This window comes from Pongo pygmaeus, chromosome 20, assembly GCF_028885625.2.
Source record: "Pongo pygmaeus isolate AG05252 chromosome 20, NHGRI_mPonPyg2-v2.0_pri, whole genome shotgun sequence".
NCBI classification, from domain to species: Eukaryota; Metazoa; Chordata; class Mammalia; order Primates; family Hominidae; genus Pongo; species Pongo pygmaeus.
The window spans coordinates 21,558,965-21,581,623 of NC_072393.2; the positions used below are offsets into that span (position 1 = coordinate 21,558,965).

A 22,659-nucleotide genomic window follows, 5' to 3' on the forward strand; every position below is an offset into this window, starting at 1 on the left:
GTTCACTGTCACCCTCTCATTCATCGCAGCGGGAACCTGTTCACTGTCAGACACTCATTCAGCACTGTGGAAACCTGTTCACTCTCACCCAGTCATTCACCACAGTGAGAACTTTTTCTCTGTCGGTCACTCATTCACCACAGTGGGAACCTGTTCCCTGTCACACACTCAGTCATCATAGTGCGAACCTGTTCACCGTCAACCACTCATTCACCACAGTTGGAGCCTGTTCACTTTCACCCACATATTTACCACAATGAAACCCTGTTTACTGTCAGCCACTTATTCATCACAGTGGAAACCTGTTCATTGTCACCCACTCATTCATTATAGGAGAATCCTGTTCACTGTCACCCACTCATTCATTATAGGAGAATCCTGTTCACTGTCACCCACTCATTCATCACAGTGGGAACCTGTTCACTGTCAGCCACTCATTCACCACAGTGGAAACGTGTTCACTGTCAGCCACTCATTCACCACAGTGGAAACGTGTTCACTATCACCTACACTTTCACAGCAGTAGAAACCTGTTTACTGTCACTCAGTCTCTAATCAAAGTGGGAACCTGTTCACTGTCACCCACTCATTCATTACAGGAGCAACCTGATCACTGTCAACCACTCGTTCAAAACAGCAGAAACCTGTTCACAGTCACCCACTCCTTCAACACCATAGGAAAATGTTCACTGTCAGCCACACATTCATCACAGTGGGAACTTGTTCCTCTCAGCCACTCATTCACCACAGTGGAAATGTGTTCACAGTCAGCCACTCATTCACCACAGTGGAAACGTGTTCACTATCACCTACACTTTCACAGCAGTAGAAACCTGTTTACTGTCACTCAGTCTCTAATCAAAGTGGGAACCTGTTCACTGTCACCCACTCATTCATTACAGGAGCAACCTGATCACTGTCAACCACTCGTTCAAAACAGCAGAAACCTGTTCACAGTCACCCACTCCTTCAACACCATAGGAAAATGTTCACTGTCACCCACACATTCATCACAGTGGGAACTTGTTCCTCTCAGCCACTCATTCACCACAGTGGAAACCAATTCACTGTCACCCACTTGTTCACTGCAGCATAAAATTGTTCATTGTCAGCCACTCAGTCACCAGAATGGGAACCTGTTAACTGTCACTCACTCATTCATCACACTGGAAACCTATTCACTGTCACCCACTCAGTCATCACAGTGGGAACCTGTTCACTGTCACCCACTCAATCATCACAGTGGGAACCTGTTCACTGTCACCCACTCATTCACCACAGTGGCAAACTTTTCATTGTCAGACCCTCATTCATCACATTGGTAACCTGTTCACTGTCAGCCACTCATTCATCACAGTGGTAACCTGTTCACTGTCACCCACTTATTCATCACAGTGGGAACCTGTTCATTGTCTCCCACTCATTTATTACAGGAGGAACCTGTTCACTGTCACCCACTCATTCATCACAGTGTAAAACTGTTCACTGTCTCCCACTCTTTCATCACAGTGGGAACTTGTTCACTGTCAGACACTCATTCACCACACTGAAAACCTGTTCACTGTCAGTCATTCACTCATCACAGTGGGAACCTGTTCACTGTCACCCACTCACTCACCACAGTGGGAACTTGTTCACTCTCACCCACTCCCTCATCTCAGTGGGAACCTCTTCACTGTCATCCTCTCATTTATCTCAGTGAGAAACTGATCACAGTCAGCCACTCATTCACCACAGTGGGAACCTGTTGACTGTTACCCACTTACTCTCCACAATGGGAACCTGTTCACTGTTGCCCACTCATTTATCACAGTGGGAACCTGTTCACTCTCGGCCACTCATACACCACTTTGGAAACCTGTTCACTCTCACCCACTCATTTATCACAGCAGGAACCTGTTCACTGTCACCCACTCACTCATCACAGTGCTAAACTGTTGACTCTCACGTGCTCATTTACCCACTGGAAACCTGTTCACTGATGCCCCCTCATTCATCACAGTGGGACCCTGTTCACTGTCACCCACTCATTCATCATAGTGGGAACCTGTTTACTCTCAGCCACTTATTCACCACAGTAGGAATGTGTTCACTGTCACCCACTCGTTCACCGCAGTAGAAATATTTTCCCTTTCACCCAATCACTAATCACAGTGGCAACCTCTTCACTGTTACCTACTCATTCATTACCAGAAGAACATGATCACTGTCACCCCCTCGTTCAAAACAGTAGAGTCCCATTGACAGTCACACACTCATTCACCACAGTAAGAACGTGTTCACTGTCAGCCACTCAATCATCACAATGGAAACCTTTTTCCTGTCAGCCACTCATTCACCACAGTGGTAACCAGTTCACTGTCACCCACTCGATCACCACAGTAGAAACCTGTGCACTGTCAGTCACTCAGTCACCAGAGTGGGAATTTGTTCACTGTCACTTACTCATTCACCACAGTGGGAACCTGTTCTCTGTCAGCCACTAATTTATCACAGTGGGAACCTGTTCACTGTCACCAACACATTCATCACTGTGAGAATGTGTTCACTATCACCCACTCATTCATTAAAATAGAACCCTGTTCAGTGTCACCCACTCACTCATCACAGTGCAAACCTGTTTACTGTCAGCCACTCATTCATTACAGGAGAAACCTGATGACTGCCATCCACAGGTTCACCATCTTAGAATTTTTTTCACTGTCACCCACTCGTTCATCACAGTGGGAACTTTTTCACTTTGGCCGCTCATTCATCACAGTGGGAACCAGTTCACTGTCACCCACTCATTCACCGCTATAGAAACCTGTTCACTGTCAGCAACTCTGTCACCACAGTGGGAACCTGTTTACCGTCAGCCGTTCACTCATCACAGTGGGAAACTGTTCATTTTCACCCACTCATACACCACAGTCGGAACCTGTTCACTCGCACCCATTCACTCATCACAGTGGGAACCTTTTCACAATCAGCCAGTCATTCATCACAGTGGGAACCTATTCACTGTCAGGCATTCATTCACCACAGTAGGAACCTGTTCAATTTTAGCCACTCATTCATCACAGTGGGAACTTGCTCACTGTCACCCACACAGTCATCACACTGGGAAACTGTTCATTGCCTCCCACTCATTTATTACAGGATTAACCCGTTCACTGTCACACACTCATTTATCACAGTGGAATCTGTTCACTGTCTCCCACTCATTAATCACAGGGGAACGTGTTCACTGTCTGACACCCATTCACTACAGCGGGAACCTGTTTACTATCAGCCACTCACTCACCTCAGTGGAACCTGTTCACTCTCACTCACTCATTCACCACAGTGGGAACCTGTTCATTCTCACCCACTCATTCACCATAGTGAGAACCTGTTTTCTGTCAGCCACTCATTCACCACAGTGGGAGCCTGTTCACCGTCAGTCACTCACTCATCACAGTGGGAACCTGTTCACTGTCACCCACTCACTCAACAAAGTGGGAACCTGTTCACTCTCACCCACTCATTCACCACATTAGGAATCTCTTCACTGTCACTCACACAGTCATCACAGTGGGAACCTGTTCACTGTCACCCACTCATTCATTACAGAAGGAACCTATTCACTGTAACCCACTCATTCATCACAGTGTGAACCTGTTCAGCCATTGCGCCTGGCCAGAAAAGCTTTTAATCTTCTACTGACTGGGAACAGGAAAACCTTTTATAATCTAGAACAAAGAGATTGAGTCTGCTTGCCACTTACACTGCATCAAGATTTTGGGACCTCAAACCTTGGGTTCATAATCTTTAAACTCACAAAGGACCCTCTAAACTCTTGCAATCATACTGGAGATCTTAATTGGAGATTTTTAGGTAAAGCTAAGCAGAGAAGCTTCTCCTCAAAAGCAGATAGCAACCTTGACATAGATAGCTTTTTCCGGAAGATCAAAAACAAAGACATCTCTTCTATCATGACACTCCTAGTTCACCTTTTTTATGGCTCTACAAACAACAGAAATGAAAAAGGGATCTCTTGTGTGCACTTATGGGGTACACTTATATATGTAAATAATTTTGCAACCAACCTTATATATCAACAAACTTATGTCTGGATAGGTAAAAGATGAAAGGCCACTGTCGGTGAGAAATAAGAAATGTCTCACATTCTTGCTAAATGTGACATGGGAAATTTGTTGTCTCATAATATAAGAAATAGAATATTGATCCACTGCTCTTGGAGCAATATTAACTTAAAGAGAAACTTATGCAGAATAAGTTAGAGCACATTGCCAGGAGGCCATTACTTTTCAGAGTGGTCATTATTCGTTAGGTCTTTCTTTCAAAGGCTTAGAGTAAATGAGGCTATGGTTGGAAATTTATCTTCCATAATAGGCTCTATCGCAGATTCCACTGTAAAGGCTATGGTTACCCAATAGACTTTAAAATTTTTTACCAAAGTTGTGCTAAATAAAAGAATTTATCTAGTTTACTTACTGGATAAACACAGAAGTATCTGTGCAGTTGCTAGTATTTGTACTTGCACATGGAGAAATACATCGAGTATTACAGAGATTCAGTTGTAGGGGATTAACGAACACACTGCTTGGTTGAAATGAGGAGACCACTTATCTAGCTAATCATTTGATCTATTTAATCATAGTTGGTTGGTTCAATGGGGACCTTGGTTAAAAAGCATACTTCAGGCTGGGCACGGTGGCTCATGCCTGTAATCCTAGCACTTTGGGAGGCCAAGGCAGGTGGATCCCTTGAGGTCAGAAGTTTGAAACCAAACTGGCCAACATGTTGAAACCCTGTCCATACTAAAAATACAAAAATTTGCCAGCTGTGGTGACACACGCCTGTAATCCCAGCTACTTGGGAGGCTGAGGCAGGAGAATCCCTTGAATCCCGGAGGCAGAGGTTGCAGTGAGCCAAGATCATATCATTGCACTCCAGCCTGGGTGACAAGAGCAAGACTTTGTTTCAAAATAAATAAATAAATAAATAAATAAATAAATAAATAAATAAATCCATACTTCAAACTCTTGATATTATTTTCCTGATAGTCAAAATAATAGTCTCCCTACTGCACTCTATTCTCTCAAAAATTATAAATCTTTGCATGCAGTCATCTCTAGAATGTCAAGTGATCTCTCTTTAACTGGAATGATGAAAACTTGAAGATGTATTTGACCATGAGAACACCATAACCTATGAATGATCTGATAGGAACGGAAACCTAAAATAATGGAAACTGAGAGTGACATTAAAACTCTGAGGTTTGGTTACACTCTGATCTATGTGAAAACTTCATCAAAAGGGGGGAATCTTTTTAAACAAAATTATTGGAGGCCATCATCCTGGACTGAGCTTGTTCACTAGGCCCAAACAGACCAAAATGAACCAAAATGGAGTCATTCATGCTAAATAGGACATAGTAAAACTGAAAATTTAAAGAAATAGATAGATTTTAAACTGACCAGGTCTTGTTTTTCTTTTGTAAACAGCAGATTTCAATACAAGGAGGTCCCATCCACTGTAATCCCTTTAAACAATAATAACCTGAAGTCCCTTTTTTCACTTTACAAAACCCACAGTTCTACTATTTTACAGTGGAAATTGAGACTAAATATGTCTTTTTTCTTTTCTTTTCTTTTTTGAGATGGAGTCTCACTCTGTCACCCAGGCTGGAGTGTAGTGGCATGATCTCGGCTCACTGCAACCTCTGCCTCTCAGGTTCAAGCGATTCTCCTGCCTCAGCCTCCCGAGTGGCTGGGACTATGGGTGCCCGCCACTACGATGGGCTAATTTTCGTATTTTTAGTAGAGATGGGGTTTCACCATATTGGCCAGGCTGGTCTTGAACTCCTGACCTTGTGATCCACCTGCCTTGGCCTCCCAAAGTGCTGGGATTACAGGCGTGAGCCATCATGCCCGTCTATAAGTAAATTTTTGATGGTGACAAAGTAATATCAATGTCTAAAGTTTTGGGTTATTTCTCAAAATTGAGAAGCTAACCAAATGGGAGATATTGTTAAATTAATTACAGCCTAAAGCTAACCCTTTCTATGTTTAATTTTGGTCAATAGGTTTTTCTGTACATAGTCAACTAAAACCTAACTGGATATCTAAATAAATTGTTACCTATTCATGTACCAACCACTATGTATGTGGCAATAAAAGAACATCAACTGTTCAAACCATATTCAGATAAGGCAAATCCCAAACTGTAATTAATCTGGCTATTTCTGTGCCACTTCTGTTTTCTGTATGTCACTTTGCTTTTCCTGTGCATAAATCTTTTTTACCATGTGGCTGTGCTGGATTCTCTCTAAGGCTACTCAGGACCCACAGACTACTTAACTTGCAAATTATTATTTGCTCAATTAAACTATGTTAAATTTAATATCTCTGAAGTTATTTTTCTTTTAAAGGTTTTCAAATGTTTTCTTTCATGTATATATATATATAAAAATATATATATATATATATATATTTTTTTTTTTTTTTGAGACAGTGTCTTGCTCTGTTGCCCAGACTGGAGTGTAGTGGCATGATCTTGGCTCACTGCAACATTCGCCTCCTGGGCTGAAGTGATTCTCATGCCTCAGCCTCCTGAGTAGCTGGGATTACAGGAGCGAGCCACCACGCTTGGCTAATTTTGTATTTTGAGTAGAGATGGGGTTTCACCATGTTGGTCAGGCTGGTCTCAAACTCCCAACATCAGGTGATCTGCCCGCCTCGGCCTCCCAAAGTGCTGGAATTACAGATGTGAGCCACTACACCTGGCCTCAAATTTGTTCTATGATAAAAAATAAGTGATGTGTTGTTGGGCTTTGATTATCTAAAATAAGTTATGTTTTCCAAATTACTCTATATCAGCTATGTCAGCTATTTTTTCCAAATTATTCTATGTTCTTTCAAAATGCTTTTGCAATTTCTTTTTTGTTTTTTCATTTTGTTTGAGATAGAGTCTTACTCTGTCAACCAGGCTGGAGTGCAGTGGTGTAATCAATCATGGCTTAATCCAGCTTCCACCTTCTAGTCTTAAACAATCCTCCTGCCCTAGACACTTGAGTATCATCATGCCTGGTTAATTTTTTAAATTTCTTTTATTGAGCCAGGATCTTATTATGTTGCCCAGGCTGCACTTGAACTCCTGAGCTTATGATTCTCCCATCTCAACCTCCCAAAGTATTGGAATTACAGATTTAGGCCACCATGTACTTCAGTAATTTCTTGAGATTATTCCCAATAATAAACAGTATTTTATGGACACAAATCTATAAGCAATCTGGCTTTTATTTTAGAAGTGTCACTCTCCAGGGTTTTAAGAGTCTAGGGCAGCTTGAGTAGTGTGATCCATGGAGGTACATAGGCTTTGAAGTCAGACAGAGTTGATCCTGAGTCCCGGCCCAGCCACTTAGAAGCTGTGAGTGTTTGGACAATTTCTTGATATGGAAGAGTTCTGTAGACTACATATGCAGAAAAAGCAGAATGGACTGGGCACGGTGGCTTACGCCTGTAACCCCAGCACTTTGGGAAGCTGAATTGGGTGAATCACGTTAGGAGATCGAGACCATCCTGGCCAACATGAAGAAACCCCATCTCTACTAAAAATACAAAAATTAGCTGGGTGTGGTGGTGTGGGCCTGTAACACCAGCTACTTGGGAGGCTGAGGCATGAGAATCACTTGAATGCAGGAGGCGGAGGTTGCAGTGAGCCAAGATCACACCATTGCACTCCAGCCTGGTGACAGAATGAGACTCCATCTCAAAAAAAAAAAAAAAGGCAGAAGGATACTGATTGCAAATATGGTAGCAATTTTTCATCCCTCCTGTATCCATGTACATTGGCAGGTGCTTTTACAACCATTCCCATGAAGATTCAGAATCTATTTTCCAAACACTTGATCTGGCTGGCCTTATTTGCTCATGGCAGTAGAAACCTGAGAACATGACAATGTGTTGGTTTGGAGCCTAGACTCAAACAGTTTTGACTGCTTCTGCTTTTCTTTTCTTTTCTCTGTTTTTTTCTTTTTTTGAGAAGAAGTCTTTCTCTGTCATCCAGGCTGGAGTGTAGTGGCATGATCTTGGCTCACTGCAACCTCCACCTCCCAGATTCAGGCAATTTTCCTGACTCAGCCTTCTGAGTAGCTGCGACTACAGGTATGTGCTACCACACCCAGCTAGTTTTTGTATTTTTAGCAGAGGCGAGGTTTGGCCATGTTGACCAGACTCGTTTCAAACTTCTGACCTAATATGATCTGCCTGCTTTGGCCTACTAAAGTTCTGGAATTACAGGCATGAGCCAGCATGCCCGGCCTGTTTCTGTTTTTCTTTCAGAATGCTGCCATATTCATGAAAAAAAGCCCATATTAGGCCAGACACGGTGGCTGACGCCTGTAATCCCAGCACTTTGGGAGGCCAAGATGGACGGATCAAGAGGTCAGGAGATGGAGAACATCCTGGCTAACATGGTGAAACCCTGTCTCTGCTCAAAATACAAAAAAATTAACCGGGCGTGGTGGTGGGCACCTGTAGTCCCAGCTACTCAGGAGGCTGAGGCAGGAGAATCACTTGAACCCAGGAGGTGGAGCTTGCAGTGAGCAGAGATCGCACCACTGCACTCCAGCCTGGGTGACAGAATGAGACTCCATCTCAAAAAAAGAAAAGAAAAAAGCCCATATTAGCCAACTGGAGTATAAGATACTATGAAGAGGAGAAGTAAGGTACCCCTATCGACAGTCCCAGAAGCAGAAGCTCACCTCTACAAGCACAGCTGCTTTCCTAGTCAATGAGCAGCTCATGATACATGTCTAAAGGAGCTCAGCTGAGAAGAGAAGAATGGCCCCACTGAGCCCAGCCTAAATGGTTGAGCATTTCAATTATGAGCAAATCAGTTTTGGATGGTTTTTTATGCTGCCATAGCTAACTAATACATGCACCCAGTGCAGATAGAATTCCAAGATTTAACGACAGGTTGATTACTAGTTACCTTCTAACATCGGGCACCATAAAAGTACTGATATTTTTCCCGATTCAAAGTTAGATGTCTTGTAAGATAATGTTGAGAAATGCAGAAATTTGGCCGGGGGTGGTGGCTCACGCCTATAATCCCAGCACTTTAGGAGGCCAAGGCGGTGGATCACCTGAGGTCGGGAGTTCAAGACCAGCCTGACCAACATGGAGAAATCCCATCTCTACTAAAAATACAAAAAATTAGCCAGGCGTGGTGGTGCATGCCTGTAATCCCAGCTACTCGGGAGGCTGAGGTAGGAGAATTGCTTGAACCCAGGAGGCAGGGGTTGCAGTGAGCCAAGACCACACCATTGTGCTTTAAAGCCTGGGCAACAAGAGTGAAACTCCATCTCAAAAAAAAAGAAATGCCAAAATACATGTGGACATGTATGCATGTGATTGGTGCTTATATTCACTAAGTTTCCCACACCACAGGAGAAAACGGATAACCACAGCCTGACCATTAGGGTCAAGGTCAAATAGCAAAATAAGTTTGCCTTTAATCTATTTTCTTCCTATGTAAACATTAAAGGTCAAGACTGTGAACAGATCTGAAGACATAGTTTTTTTTCTCCTGTGGCCCATCATCCTTTGTTCACTGTCTGATCTCTGAAAGAAAGGTGGGCAACAGGTGGTAAGCAGTGGTTTACCTGTGATTTATTCCTGCTGCCATCAGCTTTTTCTATAGCCACTATTTGTTTCACCCTCGGAACTGAAAAGAGACGTTGATAAATAGAGGCTATCCCCTCACCTGTGGCAGAAACAGGCCCTCCACCCCCACTGACATCACAGCTGTACTTCAATGTGGCAGCTATTGGCCATGTGTGGCTACTGGGTGCCTGGAATGTGGATGGTCTGAACTGCGATGTGCTAGAAAGATAAAATACAGAATTAGTTTCAAAGATTTTTTCAAATGTATTTATATTTCATTAATAATTACATATTGCTCACATATTAAAATGAAAATATTTTGAATATATTGGGTTACATAAATTGTTACAATCAGTTCCACTTGTTTCTTCTTTCTTTTTAAAGTTTGGCTACTAGAAAATTTAAAATTCACATGTGACTCACATTTCAGAGGATTGCCTGCTCAAAGGACCAGAATACAGGAAGGTCATAAAATCTAAAATTTTAGAACAATTGATGTTATACTTTGTTCATTTGTGAATAGCCATATAATATATTATTTTTGAATGCATATAAATTGATACACAAGGTTAAGGGCAAATACTCTCTGGTGTGGGCCTGGCTCAGCTCAGGAAGGAAGCCCTGTCTGAAAAGGCTGCAGCCTAGGCTGTCACTCTTTCTTCTTTCAGCCCAGCATCTGATCACATCTTCTGTCACTCAGGGCCTGAAAAGAAGGTGCCTTAAATATCATCCAATCAGAGACGCTGGGCTGGGAACCATCCAATCAGGAACGCAGCTGGAGCGGATAGGGCGGCATCCGGGATGTGGCGGGGCCTTTGTCTCTCGCTGCAGCCTGAGCTCCAGGTCTTCTTTCCTGCTCTGTGTTCTCTGCTCGTAGAGTCCCAGCCTCTGTGGCCCTGTGACCTGCAGGTATTGGGAGATCCACAGCTAAGACGCCGGGACCCCCTGGAAGCCTAGAAATGGTGAGAGTGCCAGGTCCGCCATCCCGAGGGGGAAAGGGGTTGGTTGAAACCGGTAGGAAGCGGCTGTGGCGGGACTCAGGCCTCCCTGTAGTCAGCTCCACAATTTGCGCTCCGAGTTCTTTTTGCCCATCTCGGCTCCAGTCCCTCCAGCCATAAGATGGCGGCTGCGCTGACCGCCGGCCCGGGCGTCCTGTCTCTTCCCTGCGCAGTGACTGTGCCCTGGACTGGAGCCCTCTCTGGGCAGCTCTGCATTCGCAGCACCGCGTCTCTCCCAGATTGAGCAGGGACCGCGGGAGGGTTGTCAGAGGAGAATCCCGACTCGGGGTGCAGGTTCATGAAAGGGAAGAGCTTTGGGCTGTGGGGTTCCCAGTTCCTCTTTTTTTCTGTTAAAAATGTATGGGGGGACGGGCACGGTGGCTCACGCCTGTAATTTCAGCACTTTGGGAAGCCGAGGCGGGCGGATCATCTGAGGTCAGGAGTTCAAGACCATTCTGGCCAACATGGTGAAACCCCGTCTCAATTTTTAAAAATACAAAAATTAGCCGGGCGTCGTGGCGCGCGCCTGCAATCCCAGCTACTCAGGAGTTTGAGGCAGGAGAATTGCGTGAACCTGGGAGGCGGAGGTTGCAGTGAACCTAGATCGCGCCACTGCACTCCAGCCTGGGCAACAAGAGTGAAACTCCGTCTCAAAAAAAAATGTATAGGAGTCACCGCAAAAATATTAAATAACTTAAAAAGTGGTTCAGGTATTGTAGAGCACTCAGCTATGGTTTGTATGTGGTCCATGGGAGGAGCTTGAATAAAACTTTTATAAGGTGCATGATGAAGAAAATCAAATTTAGTAATTGGTTAGGTACAGTTATGTAGTCTCTTAATATGTACGATCGTGTTGGCAATTTTCTGGTTATGTGATCAGAATTTAATTGGCAGTTTATAGTTGGTTAAGCCTGAATTTTGTTTTCCCCGATGTGATAATTTACTAAAAAATGCTATTTTAGTTAGATTTTTTTAAAAAGGAGGACCCCAGGGACTAGAGCCACCTCAGTCTAATTGCCTGCCACTAAATTATTTTCACAGTCCACAGGGGACTTCTTTTCCCCTGCATTTTTCACATGTTTCCCAAGCAGGGTCTCAAGTCTACTTCTTACTCCCTGTTCTTCCAGATTAACTCTGATTTACAGTAAAATACTAAATTTCCAGTGTCATTGACATTCCAAAATGCCACCTTCCCCTCTCTGATACACATTATCATTTGTCCTTTATTGTACATTTTATTATATTTCAATTAATAATTCTTTGACAAAACATTGGATGGCACTGTTTAAAAAATTGTCTTCTGTTTGTAAATATTTCCCATGAGAAGAAAGTGAATAATAATCCCTGACACCATATTGTAAAAAAAATCTCTGTGTCTCCTTTCCTTTTATCTTCCCTAGGCACAGAGTTCTTATCAGAATGTTGTTGGGTCAAGGTTTCCGTTTGGAGACTTTATGGGGTGATGGGTCATCAGCCACTCTTCAGTTTTTTCCTGGTCCTGGGTTTTCAGTACTGTATGGGGATAAACCAAGATGCCAACCATGGTGGCTATGTTGGCTAGAGTGTCTAGTGAATATCAGCTCCTGGGTCATTTTCTCTTAGGACAACCTGAGATATGAAGTGTATCCTATCAAGGGAGCAGGTAGATACCCTGGGTCTGAGTGCAGTCTCCTGGTGTACTCTTCCTTTGAAAGGCTAACTCCTTGAGACATTAAGATTGACTTCACCCAGCTGGGCACGGTGGCTCACACCTGTAATCCCAGCACTTTGGGAGACCGAGGCGGGCGAATCACGAGGTCAGGAGTTTGAGACCAGCATGGCCAATATGGTGAAACCCCATCTCTACTAAAAATACAAAAATTAGCCAGGCATGGTGGCACACACCTGTAATCCCAGCTACTAGGGAGGCTGAGGCAGAAGAATTGCTTGAACCCAGGAGGCGGAGGTTGCAGTGAGCCAAGATCGCGCCGCTGCACTCTAGCCTGGGCAAAAGAGCGAGACTCTGTATCAAAAAAAAAAAAAAAAAAAAAAAGATTGACTTCTCCCAACCCAGCTTCTATTTCTTGGAGACACATTGAGAGAAAAATGCAGAAATAATTTTTACCCCCTGGATTCTCTAAGATTTGTGAAAGAAAAAATAGTATCCCAAAAGACAAAAAAAAAGTCACCCCAGTGAGATGGTGCAAGAATTTGCAAAGTAAAATGCACTTGGGGCAGGCACTGGGGCATAGTGTAGTGTCTCTTGAGAGGTTAGTCATTGAGAACTTCAGTGAGCAGGAGGGGTTGGGAGAATCTTTCAAGTGATTGAGTGGCCTGACTTGACACATAGGTCAGACACATCTGTTTTCTAATCAGTACTGTCACTCCGTGGGTTTGTCACCTTGAAAAGATTTGTTCATTTATTTTGACTTCAGCTTCTTTTAATTGTAAATTGCATTTAATTAGTAAAGTTTAAAAGGGACAAAAATATTTGTACAGGGTGTAAAAGAAGTGGGTTTTAGAAAAAAATTAAAATCTAATCATTTTAACCATTTGTTAAGAATTCTCATTTACCTTTTCCTTTGTCAGAGTGAATTTAAAAATTTTCTCAGGTGTGCTTATGGCTGGGTGATTTTAAACAGAATTCCAAGGCTTAGCTTTTAGAATGTTATCAAGGAAAAAATTAGGAAAACCCTCTCTTCCATTTTGGCTGTAAAAAATAAATAGATTTCCACAAGAAAATATGGTATATAATTGGTGAGTTACATAGATTCATGAAAACACAAATTTCTCTTTTTGCAGGGTAAAGTTGTGAGTGAGTATTTCTGTCCCATATCCTGTTATCTTGATTTTTAAGTTTCATGCTAAATTTTATGAGATGAAACTTGGTACCTCCTAGAAGTGTTCCCATGACTAATTGTTTACTACATGATTTTTTATAGAAATAATAAAATAATACGTTTATCATCTGAAAGGAATAAATGCTTTTGTTTTTCAAATTGTGGTATAAAATGTAAGCACCAAAAATTTTCTTTTTTTATGTGAACACTCTGTTTGAGTGATTTCATTGGAGTTTTCAAACAGTTTCAAAAGCCAAGGGAGTAAATCTGACATGGAAATTAAAGCTTGAACCCAGTGACTCCAACCTAAGGCTAATATTGAGCCTACAAAAAAAAAGGTTATTAAAGGCCCAGTTAGTTCTTTCTGGGGAGCCTCCCCTGCAGAAGTCCCAGCCTGCTCACCCCAGCCATGGAAGAAGTCTTTCCATCCTGAGAGAAGCTCCAAAGCCCTGGAAGGCTGGGGCCCCACAGGCAGATGCAGTTAAGGTTAAGATGAAAGGAAACTGAGAGGGTCTTACTGATGATAAAGTTTTTTATTGTTTTGAGGCAATTTCTAGACTTTGTAAAATAAAACAAAGTTAGACTTGTGTAAAAAAAATTGAATTCCAAAGGAATATTGCAACAAGAGGAGGTACTAACTATATCATCTTTATAGCTTGCAAAGTTTAGGCAGACAAAGGCTTTGTTTCCTAGGGAGGAGCATAAAAGATTAGAAAAAAGGTGGGAAGGGAGTGACAAATGGAGTGTGAAAAAAATCAGATTTTAGATCAGATAATGTTTTACCCTGAAGTCAGCATGTTTGTAGGAGGGACATAAAATGGGGTTGTATGTTGACTCACACTCATGGTAGCTCAAAGTTCAGGAGACTGTGGGAAAAAAAATTCAGTAAAGTTTGATTAAGAAGTATTTTATTTCTGTGTGTGGTGGCTCACGCCTGTAATCCCAGCACTTTGGGAGGCTGAGGTGGGCATTTCACCTGAGGTCAGGAGTTTGAGACCAGCCTGACCAACACAGAGAAACCCCATCTCTACTAAAAATACAAAATTAGCCAGGCGTGGTGGTGCATGCCTGTAATCCCAGCTACTCAGGAGGCGGAGGCAGGAGAATCCCTGGAACCCAGGAGGCGGAGGTTGTGGTGAGCTGTTATCATGCCATTGCACTCCAGCCTGGGCAACAAGATCAAAACTGTCTCAAAAAAAAAAAAAAAAGTATTTTATTTAGACCAGTGAAGACAAATTCAGCTCATTTTTTAATGAGAAAAGGAAGAAAATGTGTAGAGTATGTATCTGGCTATGTGATAGGTAAGAAAAGGGAGTGCCTTCTAAGTCATAATAAGAAGGGTGTTTCTGGTCGGGCATGGTGGCTCGCACCTGTAATCCCAACGCTGGGAGGCTGAGGCGTGAGGATCATGAGGTCAGGAGTTCAAGACCAGCTTGGCCAAGATGGTGAAACCCTGTCTCTACTAAAAATACAAAAATTAGCTGGGCGTGGTGGTGTGTGCTTGTAGTCCCAGCTACTTGGGAGGCTGAGGCAGAAGAATTGCTTGAACTGGCAGGCGGAGGTTGCAGTGAGTCGAGATCATGCCACTACACTCCACCCTGGTGACAGGGCAAGACTCCATCTGAGGAAAAAAAAAAGTGTTTCTTTTCATAAACTGTTGCTGGAGCACACAAAGGATGAATTTTATTAATCACAGCTATTTTCCAGGATTATGTATGTGTTTCATTTTTCCCCACCTCTTTTCTTTGTCCTATATATTTCTTTCATTTGACTTTTTCTGGGTCATATCTTTTATAATAAACTACAGAGTTTGCTGGGTTCTGTGAGTAGCTCTATCAAATTATTGAACTAGAGGGAGGATATGGGAATCCCCAAATTTTAAACAGTAGCTCAGAAGCATAGTTGGGCCTAGGGGTTTGTGACTGGCATCTGTAATGAGGGCAGTGTTGTGGGACTGAACCCTGAATCAGGGTCAGTGCTGACTCTGGGTGGTGTCAGAATTCAAAGTTCAGATAATGAGTAGGTGCTGGAGAATTGATTAGTGTTCAGCAAACTCTATAGATTTGACACCAGAAAAAAGATATCACAGAGGCCTGGCCTTGAATGGAACTCTGGGTGTCTGGGAAGGGGAGGCTCTGCTCTCCTGTCCACAGGCTGTCACACTGCCCATTGTCTTGTGATTCCAGGTCTCCTCCCAGGGTGACTGTGGACTGAAACTTAGAGGAAAGGACCTCTGATGACAGACCCCCTTTTCTTGCAGGTGCTACCACAGGAGTCCCACCCACTCACAAACACACACTAGACATTGACGTGTCCACATCCCTCTCAAGACTAGTCATCATCCTCAGGAATTTCACCACAGCATTGTGGATCCTAGTATTTCTTGCCAAAATCCCACAAGAGTGTCTACAAGTCTCCTGGCATATCCCAACCCCTAGACACTGAATCTGCAGCAGCAAACTGTTTTCTCCACCAACCTAGGGTTCTGGACCACCTGTTCATAATCTCATCTGCCTGCACAGGCACAAATAAATCAGAGTACAGCCCGACCGGGACCACTATCTGTAGCAAAAACCTGCAGTCCTTCCACCTACATTGCACTTTACCCCACCCATGAAGTTTTTTTCTTTTAACTTTTGATTTTGGTTCAGGGGTACACATGCAGGATTCTTATATAGGTAAAATTGTGTCATAGGGGTTTGGTGTAGATTATTTTGTCAGAGAGGTACTAAGCATAGCACCAAACAAATATTTATTCAAATTCTCCTTGTCATCTCACCCTCCACCCTTACTAGGCCTCAGTGTCTGTTGTTTCTTTTTTTGTGTACGTGTTCTTATTTAGCTATTTAGCTCTTACTTTTTTTTTTTTTTTTGAGATAGAGTGTTGCTCTGTCACCCAGGCTGGAGTACAGTGACAGGATTCACCAGACAAAAACTCTGATCTCTTCTTTTTTTTGAGACATAGTCTTGCTCTGTCACCCAGGCCGGAGTGCAATGGCATGATCTCAGCTAACTGCAACCTCCGCCTCCCAGGTTCAGGCAATTCTTCTGCCTCAGCCTCCCAAGTAGCTGAGACTACAGGTGCACACCACCACACCTGGCTAATTTTTGTATTTTTAGTAGAGACAGGGCTTCATCATTTTGGCCAGGCTGGTCTCTAACTCCTGACCTTGTGATCCCACCTCAGCCTCCAAAAATGCTGGGATTACAGGCATGAGCCACTGCACCCAGCCTATTTCTATTTCTTTTACCTTGCTAAGAATACATATATATCTTATAATAAAATTACCCTAGAAAACCTTAAAATATTTCTTTAAATTTCTTAGTATATGTTATAAAATTGAGGGGGCAGTGGCTTGGCTTAAAAAGATTAAGATTACACAAACTCTGGGATTTAAGTTTCTCTTAGGTAAGCTTAGGAAAAACAGAACTGGAAATACCCCAGTGGCATAGAGAACAGAATTCTACATAGGGTCCTCTACCTGCCCCAGTTCTGTTTAGATTTAACCTATTTGGAGGCCTTATTTAGGTCTGGCCCCACCCTGGAGTCTTGCCTCACACAATTTGTTAGAAGAAATCAGAGTTTTGGGCAAGACGCAGTGGCTTATGCCTGTAATCCCAGCACTTTGGGAGGCCAAAGCAGGCAGATCATAAGGTCAGGAGTTCAAGACCAGCCTGACCAACATGGTGAAACCCCATCTCTACTTAAAAAAATACAAAAATTACCCTGGTATGCTGGCATGCACCCATAATCCCACTTACTTGGGAGGCTGAGGCAGGAGAATCTCTTGAACCCAGGAGGCGGAGGTTGCAGTGAGCTGAGATCATGCCATTGCACTCCAGCCTGGGTGACAGAGCAAGACTCCAACTAAAAAAAAAAAAAAGAGATCAGAGTTTTTGTCTGGTGAATCCTTCTGCCTTTCTAGAGTTAATGCTCACAATTTCCTTAAACCCCAAAACAGATAAATGGTAAAAATAAATTATGTATTTTAGGGTCTTAATTTTTAAATTCTGTATTAAAGCGAGTGCTTGCAGAAACATTCTATTTAACAACCTGTTTTCTATTTTTGCAAATCCAGTAGTTGCTCTGCAAGTCACATAAAATTAAATACAAACACAGTAAAAACTTCTCTAAAATACATTAAACTTTCCTTTCTGTATTCCTCTCATCTGTCTATATTTAACTTTTCTTCTATGCAATTAAAAAAAAAATCAATGACAGAGAAACAAGAAGAAATGGAAAGGCTGGGCTCTTTATTTAAATCCTAAGAATTATTAAACAATAACATCTTTCAGGGTGTTATGATGATGAAATCACGTAATGTGTTATGGCCAACACAGTGCTTTTTAACATCCTTTTGAGTACATAGTTCCTGCTTAATATATCTTGCATTAGTACATGTGTACATGTTGTTGCCAAATGCAGGCTTATTCAGACATTGCTGCCTTCTGTTTCCTCTGTAAACTTTAATGAGCCAGCAAAGAATATGATATTTTAGGATGGAGATGGATTTTATTTATTTATTTAGAGACAGAGTTTCGCTCTTGCTGCCCAGACTGGAGTGCAATGGCACGATCTTGGCCCACCGCAACCTCTGCCTCCCAGGTTCAAGTGATTCTTCTGCCTCAGCCTCCCTAGTAGCTGGGATTACAGGCATGCACCACCACACCCAGCTAATTTTTTGTATTTTTAGTAGAGACTGGGTTTCTCCATGTTGGTCAGGCTGGTCTCAAACTCCCGACCTCTGGTGATCCACCCGCCTCGGCCTCCCAAAGTGCTGAGATTACACGCATGAGCCACTGCGCCTGGCAGAGATGGGTTGTCTTTATTCGTACCAGAAGTATTTGGTTGTGACAAGAGTGCTGAGTGTAAGGGAACCTTTGCTGTGCCTGCTTTCTCTAATGCTAATAATGAGCCCAAGGGAAGCAACATCAGCACTGACAGCGTTGTTACCTATTCATGGACTCTTTTCAAACCTGCAGAATCACATTACATAGGATGGAGCCAAAATTACCAAGTGATTTATAAGCTCATTAAAACTTGAGAGGCAATGCTTAGCTAATTGGTTATCAGCCCAGGCTTCTCATTAGGATTCCATGGCCAATTTGCAGAAATCTCATTACTTGTGGCCTTTCCACAGATTCTGTTTATTGTTCTAGGGCGAAGCAGCCATGTTGTAGTAATGAAGTGCCTCATGTGACTCTTAAGTTGAGGCCAGAATCAAGTATCAGGTGTTCCAGGTACATTCGTGAGTTAAGTTCCACCTTTGCACTAAAGGGTGGCCACAGAACTGTTTCTGTTTGGGTTTGGTAGGGACAGAGCAATGTGGCCCATATTTTCTTTTGCTTTTTTCTTTTCTTTTTTTTTTTTTTTTGAGATGGAGTTTCACTGGAGTGCAGTGGTGCAATCTCGGCTCCCTGCAACCTCTGCCTCCTGGGTTCAAGCGATTCTCTTGCTTCAGCCTCCTGAGTAGTTGGGACTACAGGCACATGCCACCACACCTGGCTAACTTTTTGTATTTTTAGTAGAGATGCTGTTTCATCGTGTTAGCCAGGATGGTCTCAATCTTCTGACCTCATGATCTGCCTGCCTCGGCCTCCCAAAGTACTGGGATTACAGGCATGAGCCACCAAGCCTGGCCATGGCCCATATTTTCATTATTGTAGCAGAAATTGCTGGTGTCTATGACAGGGGAGGGCACCTGAGAACAGGAAAAGTGAAACGTATTTTGATATCCATGGAGCAGCTCATTGTTCCTGAATCTCTTCCATTATAAGGGACAGAAATGAGTGAGCTTTTTCTGCAGGTCTTGATCCTTCTGCCTGTGGGTCTGGTGGTAGCAGATAAGCAGGTGATGCTGACATCTTTAAAGACATATTCTCAACATGCAGCTGTAATTTGTTCAAAGAATCTCATCTGGAAAGGATTCCCAGAAAAGGAGGAGAAAGAGGAAAAAAAATTGCTTTTTTTTTTAAAGCAAAACATGTCTCAGATCAAGAGCTGTGTCCACTTTGCCTCCTAGAATGCCATGCAAATCATTACTTCTCTATTGTATTACTCCTCCCTAAAGAGTTTAACTACTTTTAAAAATTCTTATGATAGTCAAGGGTGTCTGAAAAGTATTTTTTTCTATATAACCAGAGCCCTTTCTACATTCTTTACATCGTGGCTTCTTATATGCCATGCAGAATTCCTACCACAAATTTATAATCTGCACTATTAAAAATGTTCGCTTTGTGGCTCTTGAACATGAAAAGGTGTGGTTACTCAAGATTTCTATTGGGGGAAACCTGGAGTCATTTGTAAAGATGGAAAACATGTAATGTTGAGGTTCCATCTGTATTCTACATTACATCTGTGCAAAACAGGATCAAGGAAATGCTTAGTTAAACAAGATGACATTTATCACCCGGAAAGTTCTAAAAAAAAATTTGTCAGGAGATACCTGCTCCTTAGGGTGCTAAAGAGAGATGACTTAAAATTACTATTACAAATTATGGAACAGGAAAGATATCTGTATCCTGAACTTTGCATAAAACTGATATTTTAATGTTAAAATTCAGACTATAGTTTTGGAGGAGCAGTATCACAGCTGTGATGCTGTGTCATTTCATGTGCATCAACACATCCTAAAAATTTGTCTTAGGATGGGCGCGGTGGCTCAGCCTGTAATCCCAGCACTTTGGGAGGCCAAGACAGGCGGATCACAAGGTCAGGAGATCGAGACCATCCTGGGAATGGTGAAACCCTGTCTCTACTAAAAATACAAAAAAAAAGAAAAATTAGCCGGGCATGGTGGCGGGCACCTGTGGTCCCAGCTACTTGGGAGGCTGAGGCGGGAGAATGCTGTGAACCCAGGAGGCGGAGTTTGCAGTGAGCTGAGATTGCACCACTGCACTCCAGCCTGGGCAACAGAGCGAGACTCCATCTCAAAAAAAAAAAAAAAATTGTCCTAGTGCAGTTCATGTTAATGATTCACTTGGTTAAAGAGCTCTCTGACAGATTTTGTCACTATAGAGTTAATTATTTTTTCTTCATTATTATCTTAATGCAGCTAATGTGCATAAACCATCACAGTTAATCCAGCAGCTGCCCTTTTTTCATAGGTTTTTTTTGCATATATCTGTCTTTGGAAAGTCAAAGCTCTTACCTTTGTTTACAGGTCAGAAAAATTAGGAAAAACACAGGCTCTTCCCCTTATTGGATGCTTGACAAAATATTCTTCTTGGCCAAAAACATTAACCTTACTGGTGAGCTTGTTAGAAATTCAGACAATCAGACTTTATTCCAGATCATCTGAAAAAAATAATCTGCATTAACAAGTTCTCCAGTTTATTGTACACATTAAAATTTAAAAAGTACCTTCTAACTCAACCTGTCTTTTCCGTCTGAAAAATATACACAACTCATTCTGTAGAATGCATATACAGCATTCCAAAATACACATTTTATGCCCTTAATTTTATACTATATCATCCAGAAAAGTATCATGTATACACTGATATTGTGGATCTTATGCCACTCTCTTTTCTTGGAGTTAAAAAATATATTAGAGAATATTTGTGTGTTAAAAAAATTATTTTATTTTATAATTTTAGTCACTCCTGTAAGTCAGAAAGAGTTACCTGTACTCTCTCATTTCGTCTTGAGTCAAATTAAAAATGCTTTTCATAACCAGTTGGTAATTATATGTGTGTGTGTGTGTGTGTGTGTGTGTCTGTGTGTCTGTGTGTATGTGTGTGTATCTTTCAGGGACCATTGACATTTAGGGATGTGGCCATAGAATTCTCCCTGGAGGAGTGGCATTGCCTGGACACTGCACAGCGGAATTTATATAGGAATGTGATGTTAGAGAACTACAGAAACCTGGTCTTCCTGGGTGAGGATAACTTCAATACACAATTTCTAATATGCCCTAAAGGTTTTATTTCTTTTATTTGTGGAATGTTTTTCTGGTAAAGTGTGCTTTGCATAAATTAGTTTCAGATCCCTGTTTTCAAGAAAATCTTGGGGATTAATACATGTAGAAAAGAATTTCTGCAAGATGTTTCATTTTGACCTTAACTTTCCAAATTCCTGAGCTGATCTGTATCCTTCACTCTAGATTATTAAATTCCACAAATTTAGTGGCATAAAATATTTTTACCCACACCTTAAAATGTAATTGCCAACACCAATTTTTGATTCAATAGTACTGGATAGTAAAATTAAGAAACTGGGCCAGGCGTGGTGGCTCCTGCCTGTAATCCCAGCACTTTGGGAGGCTGAGGTGGACGGATCACGAGGTCAGGAGATCAAGACCATCCTGGATAACATGGTGAAACCCCGTCTCTACTAAAAATACAAAAAATTAGCTGGGCGTGGTGGCAGGCACCTGTAGTCTCGGCTACTCAGGAGGCTGAGGTAGGAGAATGGCGTGAACCAGGAGGTGGAGCTTGCAGTAAGATGAGATCACACCATTGCACTCCAGCCTAGGTGACAGAGCGAGAGCGAGACCCCATCTCAAAAAAAAAAAAAAAAACCTACAAATCAAAAATATTTTTTAAATATTTGGAAATATCTGTTATAAATTAGTATTTTGGGATTAATTTACTAGCTAAGCACATTACTAGATTGGTCATTAGAAAATATAAGCAAGATTTATATTATTTATTTTTAATAAAACAGGTATTGCTGTTTCTAAGCCAGACCTGATCACTTGTCTGGAGCAAGGAAAAGAGGCATGGAGTATGAAGAGACATGAGATCATGGTGGCCAAACCCACAGGTAGGTGAAAGTGAAAATGAATACAACAGATGACACATAAGAGGTCCAAAGGCCAAAGAGAAAGCCAGTCCTTAAAATGTGATTTAGGAAGCTGTGTTCCAAAGAAAATAGTTTCTCAGAAGCCTGAGATTTCTTTCTTTCTTTTTTGCTCTCACATGGGGGCATCTTCTGTCTTATGCTTTTAAATTTTCTAAGGATTCTAATTTCCCTTCGGTGATCTTCAAGTTTGCAGTTAGAGCCAAAGTCCTCTTCATGGCATATAAGAGACTGCACAGTCTGACTGCTTTTTCATTGTTTTGGGGGACACACAAATATCTGCATAATTTTGAAAAAGTCTGTGTTAAACAATATTTTTAATTGTATTTTGGCATCATGTTTGAAATATGTGAGTAGTGGTTTCTGTTCCATTGGGAGTTTTT

The 22,659-nt window shown here is 42.0% G+C and overlaps 1 protein-coding gene across 1 annotated transcript in view; it reads left to right on the plus strand.

Moving 5' to 3' along the window:
• Nucleotides 1-10,447: 10,447 nt before the first annotated feature.
• The window catches only part of LOC129020588 (zinc finger protein 85), a 31,728-nt gene continuing 19,516 nt past the window's right edge, over nt 10,448-22,659 (plus strand). The window contains exons 1-3 of the mRNA XM_054465157.2: nt 10,448-10,618; nt 21,227-21,353; nt 22,142-22,240. Coding sequence (XP_054321132.1) covers nt 10,616-10,618; nt 21,227-21,353; nt 22,142-22,240 — 229 coding nt within the window. The 5' untranslated portion in view covers nt 10,448-10,615. The remainder of the gene's footprint in view (nt 10,619-21,226; nt 21,354-22,141; nt 22,241-22,659) is intronic.